At 38.7% G+C, this 18,873-nt stretch overlaps 1 protein-coding gene across 1 annotated transcript in view; it reads right to left on the bottom strand.

Moving 5' to 3' along the window:
• NCOA7 (nuclear receptor coactivator 7) overlaps positions 1-18,873 on the bottom strand; it is a 144,351-nt gene that overhangs the window by 77,508 nt on the left and 47,970 nt on the right. Inside the window, exon 3 of the mRNA XM_082668590.1 lies at positions 647-867. Within this exon, the coding sequence (XP_082524716.1) occupies positions 647-867 (221 nt within the window). The remainder of the gene's footprint in view (positions 1-646; positions 868-18,873) is intronic.

The following is an 18,873-nucleotide window of genomic DNA, read 5'->3' as shown; positions in this document are numbered from 1 at the left end:
TCCATCGTGCTAGACAAGCCACCTGTGCTAATGCAGCTGCAGATGCAATGACTATCCTCAGAAACTACATGATATTGTGGACTCATTTTAAGATTCCCCTCAGCTACAACTCTCAAGTCATCATCATCGTGGTCTTTTTTTTTTTTAACCAATGGATGCTAGGCCATTTCTCCTCCATTTCCTATTGCCTAGGAAACAGTGCAGGCATTTCTATCAAGATTTTTATGGACATGTCTATAAATATTAAGAAAAATATTCCTCATACAAGAAAAGTGACCATTCATTTAATAAATATTTATGAGCAGACACAATGTGCTAGACACTGTGTTAGATGTTGGGAACATAAAATTAAACAAGACACACCAACATTATTCAATTGTCATTCCCTTTAAACAAGATTATATATATATTTTATATATATATATATCTTTACAAAATATTTATATATATTTATATAAATATAAATTATTATATAATTGTCATTCCCTTTACACATTATATATTATATATACACACACACACATAGTAGCTGCTCAATAAACTGTTACTATTATTATTATATATTATGACCAGTTACAAATTATTTTTTAAAAACTATTACAGATTTTTTAAATGAAAATACTGCAAAGTTGCCACCAATACTCACCAATACTATAATATCTCTTTAGTTCTGTACGCCTGATCTCCTTTAACTGATTACTTTTTCTCTTTTTTTTCTCATCAGTAATATATTCCTCTTCCACAGCAATGTTGCACATGTCTTGTTCTAAAATGACTGTACTAGCATCTTCTTTTCCAGAATGAGTCCTTGTAGCCATAGCTGAGGCTGTCTCTGCATTTTGTTTGGCTTGCTTTTTCTTTTTCAATCTAGGGATGAGAAAAAAAAAAAGGAAAAACATTGGAGAAATAATTTGCTAAGAGAAATCATATTAATTTCATGCTACTGGGCTTTGAGAAACTAATTAATTGATATTGAAAAGTCTTTATATTACTGTTAATTACACTTTCCTGTTATTATTTTTTCTTTTTTAATCACTTAAAAATTCTTATGTGGAGATCTGTGGCCTTTCCTCAATTTTATATCCTCCACACTTATGTCTCAAAAAAAATCACTGGGAAATGTTTTAGACCTGAGGAAATACTAGATTCTTCTATAGGCTATAAAATGTTGGGTATTTTTAATCAAGATATGCAGCTACCCTACTACAATGCCATGTTTAGTGTGTTACTTTTTTTTAAAAGTGTTTCTGGTTTCAAGGGTACCTTTGGACTGATGGGCAAGCACATTTATAAAAACAAATCCTTTATAATTGGCTCACACACTGAGTAGAAAGGTTTGGCAAGGTATGAACTGGTTCAGGTCCGAGTAATTCCTTTCCTTTACACATGATAGTAGTAGTGAAGAAAGAGCTGCATTTCCTGAGATAGAAAATGCCACAATGACAACATATAGTTGTTATGATTACTAATATAATAGCTGACTGATACATTAGTTAACATATTTGATGTTTTCAATTCTTCATTCCTAAGTCAAAGACGTATAACAGAAGAAGTTTATAATAATTCACTGAAATCCAGTAACTCAAAATATTTTCCAGTTGATGTATCACTCTGGTTAACTGACGTGTCACTCTGTACTCACTAGTCCTTCGTAAGAATGTTTTTACTACCCCAGAATGTAAAGAATAAGGGCCTTGGCCTCTACTATGTGTGGCAGTCTGGTCATATATAAACATTTTTCAAATTAGGACCATTTTCCCCCTTCTATCTAGGCACAGTTGGCTTTCTCACACACATGTCTATTTCCTTTGCTCTCTTGAGCATCTATACAATTTGATGCTGGGCAATGGATGAAATGTTTTGGGAGAAAAAGGAGATAACTGTAGGATCAAACAGGGACTAAGGTTTGATTTTATGCTGATTTGCTCTGTAATGTTGGAAAAATTAACAGTCTAAAGAGGTCCCTCACTGAGGCTTAGCTATCTAATGGGGTCTTTTATTAGGATCAATTGAACAAATATGTATCAACAGTAAAATACAAACCAACAGAAACAGTAGAATATACCCAAATGCAATCACAGAACTATATAGAACATGAGAACTAAGCATGGTATAGTTCATGCTTAGTTCAAAAAGTTCATGTTATAGTTCAAAAACTCAGCTTTGGAGATAAAGGTACCATACCATGTTCTAACAAAACATTTCAACTAAGCTGTTATTCACTGAGCAGCCAAGTTCTTATATTTTCATTAGCTAATCAATGAGTATATGGCCTAGGAGAAAGGAGAGCTGGAAAAAAGTCATAAATGAATATATTGCCCATCTCTTAGCTTAGCTCTCTCTTTAGGTTTACTTGTTAAAAAAAACAAATAAGAACACAAACTAAAAAAAATTGGAAATTCATAAAAAGGAATTATATCCAGGAAGCATGTTTTTATTTTCTATCGTCAGATTTTAAACTGTTTTTTTCCGGTAAAAGAGTAGGTGGCTCTTTGCAAAGGCGTGTCAGATAATGCTCCTAATAAAACAAGTTCTCTCTCGATCAAGATTTCTGTATGAGGCTGAAATTAATATGCAGTAACCTGGATATCACACAGAGATCAGCTCTTTGCTTCGGGAGGTCTATGCAAAGAACTGATCTCTGTATCCAGAAGGACATGCTGATCTTGTTCTGATATACTGGTTTAACAAAAACATGCTTGAGGTGAACATTATTGCCCACTTCCCAAAATGATTCCTTCCAGGGAGGAGAGAAAAGAGACTTCAAAAATTAGTTCTATGCAGACTGAGATATGTTGCTGCTTCTTAATCTCCTGAATTTTTCTACTGTAAGTTAATTTAAATGTCCTTATTTCACTGTTCCCACTATAATTAAATTCACTCAGATCTAGGGCACATGTTTTGATGAACAGCAGCACTGTCGGAGACATCTCATTAGAGGCGGATTTTCACACGCAGAAATAACAAAATGGGATACATTGTTTCACTCATCTTCCCCCCCTTTCCACACAGACCATTATTGTCAACCCATATAGCCAAACATAGTTGTTATTTCAGAAAGGAAAAAAAAAAAGCTAGATAATAGCAATACCAAACTTGTTTAACAGAAGACAGAGTACAATTTAACACTTCAGTAATTTTACAATCAGCTACATCTTTTGTTTTGACTAGAGAACTCATGAGAATTTGTTTCTCTGGAGGTTATCAATATGAGGGGAACATTCTGATCTTGTAACTGGAAATCAGATGTGAGTTCTGGAAGCCCACTGTAAAATCCTTCCCCAAAGCATGGAAATACATTGTTAATACTTTTCTAAGGGGGGATAACTGCCAATCTGATAAATGTGGTATAGTTAATGCTCTTCAAACATTCCTTTTTAGGGCTTTTATCTTTTAAGCCTTCCTTTGTTTTTTTTTTTTGTTTTTTTTTTTTGTTTTTTTTTGCGGTACGCGGGCCTCTCACCGTCGTCGTGTTCTTTGCGGAGCACAGGCTCCGTACGAGCAGGCTCAGCGGCCATGGCTCACGGGCCCAGCCGCTCCGTGGCATGTGGTATCCTCCCAGACCGGGGCACGAACCCGTGTCCCCTGCATCGGCAGGCGGACTCTCAACCACTGCGCCACCAGGGAAGCCCAAGCCTTCCCTTTTGTTCTTCGAATCAGTATCATTCTAAGACATTCTCACAAAACGGTTTTATTACTAAATTAAGATAACTGGAAACAAAAAGTTACATAAGAAAATAAACTCCCTTTATTTCACCAAAGCTTTTTTAATGGCCCCAAAAGTACACATTTATATGGTGGACTAAAAAAATTGCCTGGGGCTTCCCTGGTGGCACAGTGGTTAAGAACCCACCTGTCAATGCAGGGGACATGGGTTAGAGCCCTGGTCCGGGAAGATCCCACATGCTGCGGAGCAACTAAGTCCGTGCACCACAACTACTGAGTCTGCGCTCTAGAGTCTGCGAGCCACAACTACTGAGCCCACGTGCCACAACTACTGAAGCCCGCACACCTAGAGCCCGTGCTCCACAACAAGAGAAGCCACCGCAGTGAGAAGCCTGCGCACCACAACGAAGAGTAGCCCCCGCTTGCCGCAACTAGAGAAAGCCCGCACAGAGCAACAAAGACCCAATGCAACCAAAATTAATTAATTAAAAAAAAAAATTACCTGGCAAGTCATCTTAAACAGATGAGTGATTGAAAATGGTGAGACATATTTAACATTTGATTGCTGTGAATCCAAAAAAACCCCAAAAAACCAAAAAACTAAAAAACAATAAACCTTTTGTGATGCTCATTTCTTTTTAAAAAATAGATCACAATTTCATAAAACAAGTGTTTATTACACAATCTCCTCTCACTACTGTAACCAAGCCCTGTCAATTCTATTTCCTAAATCTCTCCCTCTCAAATACACCTCTTTTTCTTGGTCTCTGCTCCCATGGAATGATTTCAGGCTTTCATCATCTCTCTGACTGAACTATTTTTTTACAATATAATTTATTGTTCTTTGTTTTATTATGAAAATAATATGTGCTCATACTAGGAAATTTTGAAAATGCAGAAAAATAAAACTAACACTTAAATCAAATGAAATGCTAACACTAAGAGGCAATCATTGTTTGGGGGAGAAAATGTAAAGGGAGGGGCAATTACACTAGTCAGACCTTCCCCAAGAGCAGAAGAATGAGGCAGTGTGGCTCACCATCGTGATTCTGAGCTGCTTATACGTGCCTTTCCATAAAGGATATTAAAGGACTATATAAGATAAACAAGGACCTACTGTCTTGTACAGGGAACTATACTCAATATCTTGTAATAACCTATAATGGAAAAAATCTGGAAAAGAATATATAAGTATGTATGTACGTATAACTGAATCTGTTGTACACTTGAAACACAACATTGTAAATTAACAATACTCCAATTTAAAAAAAAGGAATACTAAAGGACTTATTTTGGAATCTCTTGGCTCTTTTTACATTAAAATTGTGTGCACTTGTAAGACATATGCACACCTCACTTTTTCCCCTACTCGTATCCTAATCCAGAGATAGCAGACTATAGAAATAAATAACGTGATACTGCTAAAGAAAGCATTCTTTAGTAGCTCAGTGAAAACTGTTTTCCTATGAAGCTTTTTCCTTTACTAAAGGAAATAAGTTTAGAGCACTGGCGGCCATCAAAGCCAAGGGCCTGGAGCAAGTTCCTTTCTTTGTCTCTGCAGAGGTCTTCCCTGTTGCTTGCTGACCGCCAGTGGAATGTAACAAAAAAAGGCACCAAATGCAGAGAGGAGGTTTTCATTAGCACTAGAGTGAAAGCTTCATGAGGGCAGGGATTTGTTTAGGTTCTGTTAATGCCATAGTCCCAGGGCCTGTGCATGGTACACATTAGCTATTCAATAAATACTTCTTGAAAAAATAAATAGATAAATGAGGTTACGTTCTGATTTGTTTGAGATCTCCTCTCCTACAAACATGCCATTTCACAGCTTTCTTTGATTAGCAACATGTTCTCAAAAATAAACTCTCATCTCCGTATCTAGATACTTAAAAAGAAAATATATTAGCCACATATAATTAAAAATATATTAAACTATAGACTTCTTTCATTAATATTAACTTAGTGGCTCTCTACGACTCTTAATTCCATAATTTGAGGTCCATGTGTTTCTATAAAAAGTGCCATAGACATAAACATCTAGCACAGCACTGTCTAATATGGTAGCCACTAACTAGTCACCTGTGGTTACTAAATGTAATAAAAATTAAATAAAAATTTTAAATTCAGTTCTTCAGTTACAAGAGTCATATTTTAAGAACTCAATAGACGCATGTGCTAGTGGGTACTGTATTGAACAACACAAGTATAGAACACTTGTGTCATCAGACAGTACTGGACAGTGCTGACCTAGAGCTGACTCAACAGAGAGCCCTATCAGCAAGAGACTAGAGGAAAGACTGAAGACAGAAATCGTTTCATATTTAAAGCTTACTGAGTATGTGCATAGAATACGTCTACAAGGGTATAACAAAAAATTTGTAAAGTGAGTTTCCAGCTAAAGAAAGGTAGTAGCTGTGGGGAAAGAGAGAGTAAGAAAAATTACTTTCTGCTTCTCTTTTATATATTTTGGATCTTAAACCATGTACAACATCTAGTCCCCCCCCCCAAATTTTTTTAAGTATTTAGTCTTTGAAGTCTCCTTCCTACAATAATTTAACACATATATTGTCACATTTTTAAAATTGAGTTTTACTTTTTAAAAAAGATTATTACGAAAAGTTTGAAAGAGCTTTCTTCTAACAGCAACTACTATTGAGTTGACTAATGAACCAGGCACTGTGTTATGTACTTTATAAATATTATCCTATCCTCACAAAAGGCCAAGGAGGTAGGCAATCTTATCTTACAGATAAGAAATGGAAGGCTGAGAAAAATTAGGGCCACTTTGCAAGGTCACAGGGCTTGGTTAAGTTGTGGAACAGGAATTCACAATGGCCACAGGGCCTCCAGGATCTCTCCTAAAGATGTTATGGCATATATATATTTTGACTTTAAAATAAAATCCACTGGACTTTGGAAATTCTCTGAACTATTTGAGGCAGAATGGTTTGGCAACCTGGTAGGCTTCAATGGAGAACATGCTCACAGGAAGGAAAGAGGTTCTGGGCTTGGCTGTCTGACAATCAGTTGTGACCTTCTTTGGAAATAAGATAAACTCTCCAGGACTTCTAAGGTAAACAAAAGCAAGAGGCTGACATGATTTTCAAGGTCCTGTCTGCTTCTAACAGTTGGCTGAGCTTAGGAAATGTCCTAAAGCTATTTTTGAGGTTAAAAAAAAAACCTTTCAAATCCAAACTAAACCTTCCTAAGAGTCTGCACTTTCCTGTGCTCCCTCACATCTGATTACACCTTCCACTGCAGAGCTTCCAGCCCTGGGAAAATCCAGAGGTTAAGAAAGAACACCCTTCATATACAAAGGATGTTTAAAAAAAAAAAAAAAGGCAAGAAGCTCTGCTCTACAATTTGAGCTAATATCTCCATGAAGAAAAGTAGAAAATGTCAAAACTGAGCAGCCATGGAGGCAATATAATCTTCTTTTTCTTTTATCGTTTTTTTTTTAAGTTTTTTCATCTTTTAATTTTCTTAAGCATACCCCTTGGTGTCTCATTTCATCCAGTTACAGGTAAAGAGGGGATGAGGGCTTCCCTGGTGGCGCAGTGGCTGAGAGTCCACCTGCCCATGCAGGGGACACGGGTTCGTGCCCCGGTCTGGGAAGATCCCACATGCCGCTGAGCGGCTGGGCCCGTGAGCCATGGCCACTGAGCCTGCGCATCCGGAGCCTGTGCTCCGCAACGGGAGAGGCCACAGCAGTGAGAGGCCCGTGTACCGCAAAAAAAAAAAAAAAAAAAAAAGAGGGGATGAGATTTGGTCTGTGGAACTCCAGAGAACATATTAACGAGCAAGAGGAAGTCACAAAAAAATAAACATTAGTTCAATATAACTTTCTAACAGAGCAATCCAATAGTGGGACTGGCTGTTTCACCAGAAAGGGAACTCCCCGTCACTGGAAGTATTCAAGCAGGTCAGGTCCAAGTTGTGACCTCCCAAACTGCATGTAATAGCCTTGCATATTTTTTATTGGAATATAATTGACATATTATATTAGCTTCAGGTGTACAACATAATGACTCAATATATGTATATATTATGAAATGACCACCATAATAAGTCTAGTTAACATCCATCACCACACATAGCCACAAATTTTTTTTTCTTGTGATAAGAACTTTTAAGATCTACTCTCTTAGTAACTTGCAAATATACAATACAGTATTATTAACTATAGTCACCATGCTGTACATTATATCCCCAGAACTTATTTTATAACTAGATATTTGTGTCTTTTGACCACCTTCACCCATTTCACCCACCCCCCAATACAGTCTTCTTTAATACAAATATTTCTCCTCAAAATTGCTTCTGTACGGAAATAAGAGTATTAACATAAAAGATGTAGATGTAATATTATTTCATTTAAAAAGTTATAGAACAGTATTATAGTATGACCCTATTTTTGTGAAATAAAACAAAAAATAAAAGAAAACTCTCCAAGACCAACAACTATTCCATTTAGCTATATATGTACATAGGTTTAGATATATAGGTATGGGAAAATGGTTGGTCAATGGGGAAAGAGAGAAGAGGGGTAACTTTTACTTTACACTTACGTAATTTGGTGTTGAATTTTTTTATACAGCAAGCATATATATTAATTTTGTAATTATAAGGCAAATACATTTTAAAAAACTAAGCATCTATAGCTATGACAACATTTTGCTAAATCTCATTCAGAGGTATATTCTTTTTTCTGAATCCAGCTATCACAGTAAATTGCTGCACTGCAACCCCAATCCCCTTCTTTATCAAGGCGGAGCTGGTCTGTGGCCCTCAGGGGACGTTCTCTTAGTTCTTGATCTTGGCTGTTCCACTGCAACCTTGTCGTTGTACTGTTCTGACCTTCAGAGTCTTGGCTGTTTTTTCCCGGTTGCCTAAACCAGACTCTTGCCATTTCCAGACTCAGGGGAATGGGTGTTGCCACCGAGTAAGTTCGGCCTGTGAGCCAGAAACATCTGTGTTTGAACCCTCATTCTTTATTAGGTATGCATCCTCAGGCAAGTTACTAAATCTCAACTCGGGTTCCTTATCTGTGAAAGGGAAACAACGGCCTCAGATGGGGTTTTCTGATGATTAAACTAAGTAGTACACGGACAGCTTACCTGTACTATTAAACTCAACCTGTGCCTGGCTCCCAGTAAGAGCTCAATAACCAGATGTTCCTACTTGGTTGTGCCACTGTTGTTGTCACTACTTGGGGATCTCTCAAGATCCAAGAAAACGAGGTAACATATAAAAAGGGTATAACACAACAAAGAAGATGTCTGAGAGATTGCAGACATTATTCTTCTCACTGTACATAAATATTAACTTTAGTTAACTGTGCTATGAATTTAGACACCAGCACAAAGCTATTTATTATTTCTAGGAGAACATCACTTCTGGTGTTCCATTTCATTTTGTGATTTCACAAATGGAAGGTCAGTTTTCCGTTTCCATTGCAAATTCCCAACTGGGATAAATGCCAAATAAAATCAAACTTCAAGCCGGGGGCGGGGGGGGGGGGAATCATTGAAAAACAAAACGAAACAGAACACTCACCTAATGAAAATTCTCTCTTGGAATTATGATCAAATAAGACCAAAAAGTTCAGGAGTAATCCCTGGGAAGATCTGTAGATGTACCTGATTCTAGTGCTACCCTTTGAAATGTGCATTCATTTTTTTCATTTAGTCTAATTTTGATCATGAAATCCCCCTCTCCCCCAGGAGAATTCATCAGTTCAAATGGAAAAACTCTGGTTCCATAGAACCAACACAGTTAGAAAATGAAATCCTTTGGCTTTGAGTTCACTAACCAGCAATACAGCCATCCAGATGAACACAGGTAACAGAATTTCCCTTGACCTCAAGAAACAACTGCGTTCCAATAAAGACTGCTAAACAGAATACCAATCAGGGACACACCACGAAGTTTTCCCTTTTCTAGGATTTCTTTGTGCTATTATAACAGTGGTGGAATCAGCAGATCTGAGGGGACTCTGGTAATCAAAGTGCAGGTGCCAGGAGTGGACATAAACAAATTGTCACACTTTCAGAGAAGGCTTGGGGGGGGTGGCTTCATAAGGGACATTTCAGAGAAACTTACACGCTCCCCCCAGTACCAGGATGACAATGGTACGGCCACAAAATGGATGCCTACTGTGTAGAATGTTTGCCTTGTATTTACGAAACAAGACAGGCTTTTGTTGCATATATAGAGTGCCCGTGTGGGAGTCTGGTTCCCTTTTCCAAAAATCAGGATGCTGAGTCACAACCTGAAAAAGTTACATGGGAATCAATAGTGCGTACGGACAACAGCAATATATACCTCAGCCATAAACTGAGAAAGGGAACCAGAAAAGGGAACTTGCTCTGGGAGATAAGAGAATTGCATTCTGCTAAGAGTAATCGGCAAAGTCCTGTAAATATAATATAATATTTAAATATTAGGAATTTTACTGCTTATCAGTCAAGAATAAGCTGATAAACACAGCAATACAGAAATTAACCAAAATCTGCAAACAGAAATGTTAAGAAATGACTACGTATTTGGCAGTTTTTAAACTCCCTTTTGCTTTATAATGGTATTATGTATGTAGTTTATTTAACTTAATATCATCAAATCAACTAGCTGTATTAGCTTCCTATGGCTGCTGTCACAAATTACCACAAACTTGGTAGTTTAAAACAACACACACATATTCTCTTACAGTTCTGAAGGTCAGAAGTCCAAACTCAGTCACGGGGCCACACTACCTGCAGACACTCTTTCCTTGCCTTCTCCAGCTGCTAGAGTTGTATCCCTTGTGGCCCCTTCTCCCATCTTCAAAGCCAGCAGCACAGTTTCTCATTTCACTGTCACACATGCTTCTCTGCAGTCAAATCTCCCTCTGCCTCCTTCTTATATGAACACTGAGATTGCATTCAGAAGCCAAGCTGGATAATCCAGGATAATCTCCCCATCTCAAGAGCCTTAACTAATCTTATCTTCAAGGTCTTTTAGGCAGAGAAGGTAACACTCCCAGGTCTAAGGATTAGAAGCTGGATATCTTTGGGGGTCATTATTCAGTCTACCACACTGGCTAAATTAGCTTTTGTGTCACAAATAATTGTAAACTGAGCAGCATATCACTGTAGTGTCTTAGTTTCCCATGTCTAAATCATTTCTGCATCTATGCAATGTGTTGTCTACGTTACTGGAAAAAGTTCACTCCTGTCAGTGACCGGCAGTAAGCAAATATTTCTCAAGAAAAAACAAAAAGTTTACTCAGGACCATCTTGAAATCTAAAGGTGCAATGAAAATACCACAAACACGAGCTCTCATTTTATGCTGGGTGACTGCAAAACAGCCTCTTGGAGGTGGAGATATTGGAAGGAAAATTTTTAACAGTCAGGATTTTTAAGGAGTTCATCTCATTTTCATATCTGATTTCTTTAATCTTCACTGAAAACAGGTATTCATTCTTTATGACCAAAGCCAAGAAGTCCTCCAAATACTTTTTTTTCTTTTACTAGAGCCCCTTAGCATGCCCAGAAATCTTTTTTTTTTAAGTCAGTTAACTATTTTTTAAAATATCTTTTACTCAGAATGAATCATATGCTCAGACTCCCCAGTGACATTTACAGAAAAGAGCATTGGGATATATACTTCAATGACATATACATCTCAGCATAACAGCAACATATTTCAGGGACACAATTCTTCTGGAGAAACAGAAAATTTTGATTTATTGAAGCCACTTAAGCAAAACAAGCAACTAATTAAAGAATACTACTCTGAAAATTTTCAAGCTGGAATACGAAGATGCCAGGGATCTTGTTCTTAGATTTTAACCTAAATCCCTGTTAACTGCTTAAACTACAGAAACATGGAGAAAAATAAGGCTGAAAAAAGACAATCCTGAAAAGAAATCAGTTTAGTATATAAATTAACATTTTCTTGAAGGCCTAGTGAGTGAAACACAACATTTATGATCAGCAGAAATGGCCTGCTTACAGAAAACAGTTATGAGTGGCATAATATTATAATATGCTCTAACTCAACTTCTCTCACCCTTCCAACTTTTAAAATATATTCTAATAATTTTTAACTGCTTTTTTTTTTTTGCGGTACGCAGGCCTCTCACTGTTGTGGCCTCTCCCGTTGCGGAGCACAGGCTCCGGACGCACAGGCTCAGCGGCCATGGCTCACGGGCCCAGCCGCTCCGTGGCATGTGGGATCTTCCCGGACCGGGGCACGAACCCGTGTCCCCTGCATCGGCAGGTGGACTCTCAACCACTGTGCCACCAGGGAAGCCCTTAACTGCTTTTAAACAAGTTAGACACACACATATCCTTTTATGATAATGTTATTTCAATGTCATAAACTAGACACAGGATCATAACTCCTCCCATTATAGGTACTTTCAGAAAGAATAACCTTATATCAGGCATGACATTTTTTGAATTATTTTGGCAGATGCCCATAATTTAGTTGGCTTACATCCAGTATGTAGATGTATTTCTTCCAATTAATATATACTGGTCATGTCCTTGGGAAGTGACATTGCTCAAAAATAAAATTCAGGGAATGGGACACTAGTAATACCTACTTTGAAATCTTTCCCTACTGAAATTAGTGTTGAACTCTGGAGTAATTCATTTGTGTATAAGGGTGAAACAAACATAGATTTTGGAAGAAAAAGTCTGGCCTTGCTTTCATGTATCTGAGGGCCCATCTCTAGGGTGATGATCTTCCAACCACAGCAGTCTTGGTCAGGGTCTTCAAAAAACCTCATCCGTGGTTGTCTCTCAAGTATACTAGTTTGCTTGTAACCAACCAAAATAAACACCTGTGGTTTAATAAAAAATAATATTTGATCTTTTTCTTCCTTTGGTTTCTGGCACAGAGTTCCCAGAACATTTGGTGTCTCCTGAGTGATGAGAATGTCTCTGTATACTAATGAGATGACTCTGGTATGTGTGGGGAGGAGGGGTAGGGAGTGAGGGGGCCTAGATAGCTTCAAGATAGGGGTTGGTCACCAGAAACACCAAGGCTTGATTAGAAGCTTGGAACTTTCAGCCCCACCCCTAGACCTTGAGAGAGGGGACAGAGGGGAGGGGCTAGAGATTCACTTCAATCACCAATGGCCAATGATTCAATCAATCGTGCCTACCCCGTGAAACCTCCGTGAAAGCCCTTAAATGACAGAGTTCAGAGAACTTCCAGGGTTGGTGAACAAATCAATGTTCTAGGAGGGTGGCACACCCAGAGAGCACATGGAAGCTCTGTTCTCCCCACCCACATACTTTGCCCTATGCTTCTCTTCCATTGGGCTGTTCCTGAGTTATATCCTTTATAATAAACTCGTAAATGTAAATAAAGTGTTTTCCTGAGTCCTGTGAGTCATTCCAGTGAATGAGCAGGGGATCATGGGAACCAAATTCATAGCCAAGTTGGCTGTATGTATGGGTTGACTCGGGATGTGGAACTTACAAGGAGCATCTGGGGTGAGGGCAGTCTTGAGAAACTGAGCCCTTAAACCTGTGTAGTCTGACATTTACTCAGAGCTGTTAGTGAGAGAATTGAATTGAATGGTTGGACACCCAGCTGGTATTGGAGAATCCAAGAATACCAGATGCTAGACTTTGCCAAAGAACCAACCTTGAGCACAGCAGAGAAGATGGAGGTGAGACTGATAAAGACTTGTGTGAAAAACATGCAGGCTCCCCCTTCCTCTGATGAGAGTTGAATGATTGAACACCTGCTGGAAAGTCCTGCTTGGCCCACAAGCACTTTCTAAAAATCCAAATGACCTAATGGTGAGCATTTAAAATGGGGACATTTTACATTAAAATCCAGATTTCAGGCTGACCTTGAAGAATTAGAAGACACATAGCACTGGACTAGAGCCCCACATGGCAAAACAGGATGGAGCAGAGCAAGAGCAGCCACCCTCCTCTGAGAGGGCATGTGCCGTGCAGTCACCAGTCTCTTCCATCCGAGCAGCACCTCCACGCCCAAGGCTGACAGCTACCACGTAGCATCCACTCGTTTACATCACTGCTTTGGTTCCTAAGGTCACTGTTTGCATTTTTTGCTATAGACAACATAAAGTTTTATTCTTAGGTCAATTCAGATCATCAGGAACCTGCAGTCTTGGACTGTACTGTGTTGGCCTACTGCAGAATGTCTTTAAGTCATGTTTTGGCTTCATATCCTCTCTTTTCACTCATAGTAACTGCAGTAAATTGCTCTTATGGATGTTAAAGACACTACCACTAAATTTTTAGTGTTCCTTTTATCTAGGATGTGAATCCTATGTAATTTCAGAATTAAAGGCTAGGAAGGGCTTTGTCACCTGGGGAACTGGTGTGCTCCACTCATGATTAGGGAGAACTATGGAAAGGAGTCCCTTTATATCACTAACCATGAAGTAGTCATCCCTCGGTATACATGGGGGATTGGTTTAGGACCTGCAGCCAGATACCAAAATTCATGGATGTTCAAGCCCCATAGTCAGCCCTCCATATCGGCTAGTTCTGCATCCATGGCTTCAACCAACCCTGGATCCTATATTAAGCTTTTGATCCACAGTTGGGTGAATCCAGAGATGCAGAATCTGCAGATTCCGAAAGCTGACTGTATTTATTGGAAAAAAAAAAAAATCTGCATATAAGTGGACTGAGGGACTGAGCAGTTAAAACCCATGTTGTTCTATGGTCAACTGTAATTCTGAGTCAACTATACAACTAATAACAGGCCATTTAGTGTTCTATTTTTCATCTCAATTTATATGTTCCCTAGCCTGGACTTTCAGTTTTTAATTAGTATTTTACAATTTTTTTTATAAGGGTAACACAGAGAAAATATATGAATATGTGGATAATTGCAACCTCATTCCTTGTGCTACCTCCTAAGGGAAACTCTGGGTTTGATTCTCAGCTTTTTCCCCTTTCCCTAGTTCTGGGCTTATTGACACAAATGTGAGAAATAAATTAGCAGGAGGAGAGAAGTGGAGAAGAATATACAATGAGAGAGGAAATAGAAGAAAAGATATCGGGACTTCCCTGGTGGCGCAGTAGTTAGGAATCTGCCTGCCAACGCAGGGGACACGGGTTCGAGCCCTGGTCCAGGAGGACCCCACATGCCGCAGAGCAACTAGACCCGTGCGCCACAACTACTGAGCCTGTGCTCTAGAGCCCGCGAGCCACAACTGCTGAGCCTGCGTGCCACAACTACTGAAGCCCGTGCGCCTAGAGCCCGTGCTCCGCAGCAAGAGAAATCACCACAATGAGAGGCCCACGCACTGCAACGAAGAGTGGCCCCCGCTCGCTGCAGCTAGAGAAAGCCCACATGCAGCAACGAAGACCCAATGCAGCCAAAAATAAATAAATAAAAACAAATAGATTAATTAATTAATTTTTTTTAAAAAAAGAAGAAAAATACCTAAAAATGAAGGTGGAAAGAAGGAGAAAGGTAAGGACTGACTGGATTTGAGGAGACCCTTTGTGTAGGCTTCAAGACAGAGAAAGTTTGGGGAGATAGCTGACAGCCATGTAAAAGTTCAGAGAGATGGGCAAAGAGGATTTTTTAAAGTTCTATTACATATAATGCATTTACTCCCCTTTTGGATGTTTTCTGAGAGGTGAAGTAAGTATTTGAATTATTTTCAATTATTTTCACTGTCATACTTATTTCTTTGAATATGACTTAATGCTGGGACTGGACCACAACAAGTCTGCTTATATATATGGGTTACATAAATGTAGTTTTTATAAGGTGCCTCAAATCTCTATGGAATAAGATGGGGCATGAATGAATGAATGAACAGATAAGAAATAAACAAACTTCAGTGCTGCAATGATAAAGCAGGCTAATTATAAGTTATCTATGTCAAATTCCACAAATCGTTAAAATCCTTGAATCCCAGCATGTCACATAGACTAAAAGGGACTAATACCACAGTGAAGTTGCTTGATACCCTTACAATGACAGAAATCAAACTCTGCCCAAAACCAATGTACTAATTTAAAGAATATAAGGTGCTCTGAGGGGGACAACTACCCTGAAACCTAACAACTCCCTCACCACTCAAACACCTGCCCATTTCCCCAGATAAAGAGAAATGGACTTTTCCATCATTAACTCTTCTTCATACTTAATATGTCACTTGGCACACGGAAACAAAATCCATTATATGCCATTAACTGAGTAATCAAACCACCTTCTACAAGAGCAGTCTTTACCAAGAAACTTTCACTTTGATTTTATTACATTTTCTTTTTGATTTTTTAATAGTAGTTGATAAAAGGCAAGGTAATTTCATATAGATTTGCATTTGTTTATGTAGTTTTCATTGTTCTGATCTGAGAAATTCCTTTTAATTTCCGTACACATTATGGAACTCTTTTACACCTTTATAATATTGGAATAATAGTCATCCAAATTTCCTGTGGATTTCCATGTTCCTGTGTTAGGCCATAAAAAACTCAGCTGGACTTTATTCTGGCTGAGATTGAAGAAGCTTCTGAACAAAACCAAAATATAATGATAACAATATTTCATAAGATGAGGGAAAATAAATATGTTTTTAACTATCACTGAGATGCTCTGCAGGGAGTATACTAGTTGCAGTTCAAATGAAAGTCAAACAAAGGAAAGTTTCATTGCTATTTATATGGATTAGCACAAAGAAGCCCCAATCAGTAAAAAGCAAGGCTCAATATTTAACCCATGTATTACACATTACAATTTCACAGCAACACGGGCAAAAACTAAAATTCAGCATTTATCAACTATTATATCCTTAGTAAATCTATTATACACACAAAAAATAAGGAGTTCTTCATCAATATATATTAATTCCTCTATATTCAGATATTGTTTAGAGGACTTGTGATGTTAAAGCACTAAATTGAGTTTTCAAAATTCTACATAAAGCTGTCACAATATTAAAGATTCTAAAATGGTAAAATAATAATAATTTAAAATAATTACCTAAGCTAATAAAAAATTTATCTTTTCCATCTTGTTTTCCAAGAAGCACAAATCATAAAATTTCAGGTAGGAAAGCTCCTTAAAAGTCATCTCACTGAATTATCTATCCAGTGATGGGATTAACAATTATATTTACAGACCCTTTCCAAACACTCCAGTGCCTAGAAATTCACCAAGACGCAACATATATCATTCTTCTTTTTAAAACTCAACTCCAGTGCCTAGTTCAGTATCTGATACACTATAGATAATTGTAGTAGACTTTTGTTGACCTCCCTACAATCTGTTCCTCCTTGTTTTGCCATCAAGGACCAATTTTCAATAAATATACCCTTCCCCCACTTTTAATACCGTATCTGGGTAGGGTTCCACCCCAGCTCTAGGGATGAAAAACACAGTTGGTCCTTGAACAATATTAAGTTTGAACTGCACAGGTCCACTTACAGGGGGATTGTTTTCAAGAGGTAACACTACAGTACTACATGATCTGAGGTTGGTTGAATCTGTGGATGCAGAACCATGGACACATCAGAACTGCAGATATGGAGAGCCAACTATAAATTATATGTGGGTTTTTGACTATATGGAAGGTTAGCACCCATAACTCCTGTGTTGGTCAAGGGTCAACTGTATTTAACCCAGGCCAATCAAAGCACCGAGGCTCCTCCTGCACAGCTGCCCAGAACCAGCACATGATCGAAGCTGGTCCAATCAGAGTGAACCTCAGGTCTCACGTGAACTACAGGTAACACACTCACTTTGCCTACTGTTGCACAGGGGAGATCCTGTGTTGTCAGTGTTTATCAAGTAAATCCTGGGAAGGAAGACAAAAGAATGGAAGAGCTTATATACAGAGAAACTGAGTCATGACAACATTATTTGGGGCCCAAATCAAGGTATTCTTTAAGTCAAATCTAAAATCTATCTCAGGACTTTTTAACTTATGGGTGCCAGTAAATCTCCCAACTCCTTTCCCCCTAAGCTGGTTTGATCTGTTTTCTGTTACTTGACACCACCCACCCCTCAAAAAGAGAGTTCAGACTATTGTGTAAATTTACATGTGAGTGACTCCAAAATGTGGACTGTCTGAGCTGGGGTTGGATAGCAGCTGGGAAGTTCGCCATTTTTGTCATGTGACAATAAAATGGATGCTGTATGCTAAAACTAGATCATGTGTCTATCAGGACTGCATTATTAGGGGACTTAAGAGAATTTTTAGGATTCTAGAGTAAACTGTCTACTTATTTAGCCTTCAGTAAGGTCTTCCAAAAAGAGACAAGTTTGGGCTGTAACTGATCTGCTGAAAGTAGAGCCAGATGAAAATACAATTTCACGAAGAGAAAACCTTTGTTTGCGGCTAAGGTGTGGTGACCTAGAGTCTTGCAGAGGTGGGAAAGCCAAATTATCTGCCCCAAACTAAAGTCAGTACAAGGAAAGTAGGGGGCTTCACTATTCTTTTTTTTTTTTTAAGTCTTTATTGAATTTGTTACAATATTGCTTCTGTTTTATGTTTTGGTTTTTTTGGCCATGAGGCATGTGGGATCTTAGCTCCCTGACCAGGGATGGAACCCGCACCCCCTGCATTGGAAGGTAAGGTGTTAACCACTGGACTGCCAGGGAGGGACTTCACTATTCTGAGATGAGGATTTGTGAGAAGCTGATCTTCCTCAGGCCCCTTACCTCCAGTTATTCCCTCTGCCAGACACACGTGATGATGGCCCCATTGCACAAATGCAGCAGAAATACAGCCCAGGGCTCCTAAGAAGGAAATCAATAGTGCCTCCCCAGCTCAGGTCACTGGTTTTCACTGCCCTGAAGCACAGACCCAGAGGGTAGTGCTACTCTCAAGGCTAAGGAGATGGGCTGAGTACCAGCCCACAGCTGAGAGACCAAAATTCTCAAGCCAAATTCTATCTTCATCCAAAGACCGTGGCTCCGCCAAGGCTATGGTTCTGGTTTCCAGCCATGGTGTTTGGCCAATGAAAACAGAATGAAAGCCTGCTAAATTTTTTAATGGAATTGTATTGCCAGGGAAAAAAACCCTGATTTGTCAAACAAAATGGATTTGTAACTGCTCAACTCCCAAACGAATCCCTCGATCCCCAAATCTATGCCATCAGAAGATGGCTACTAGAGAAGTCCGGCTCCCAGAAGGTTCCTCCTCCAAGCTGTCAAAACAGTGGATGAGAGTAAGCGGCTCTGAGCAGAACTGGGGCTGCCCAGGGAACTGATCC

Source organism: Grampus griseus (assembly GCF_964374135.1).
Source record: "Grampus griseus genome assembly, chromosome: 13".
NCBI lineage: Eukaryota > Metazoa > Chordata > Mammalia > Artiodactyla > Delphinidae > Grampus > Grampus griseus.
Note: the sequence above shows the minus strand (reverse complement) of the source record. Positions and strands in the feature narration are given on the sequence as shown.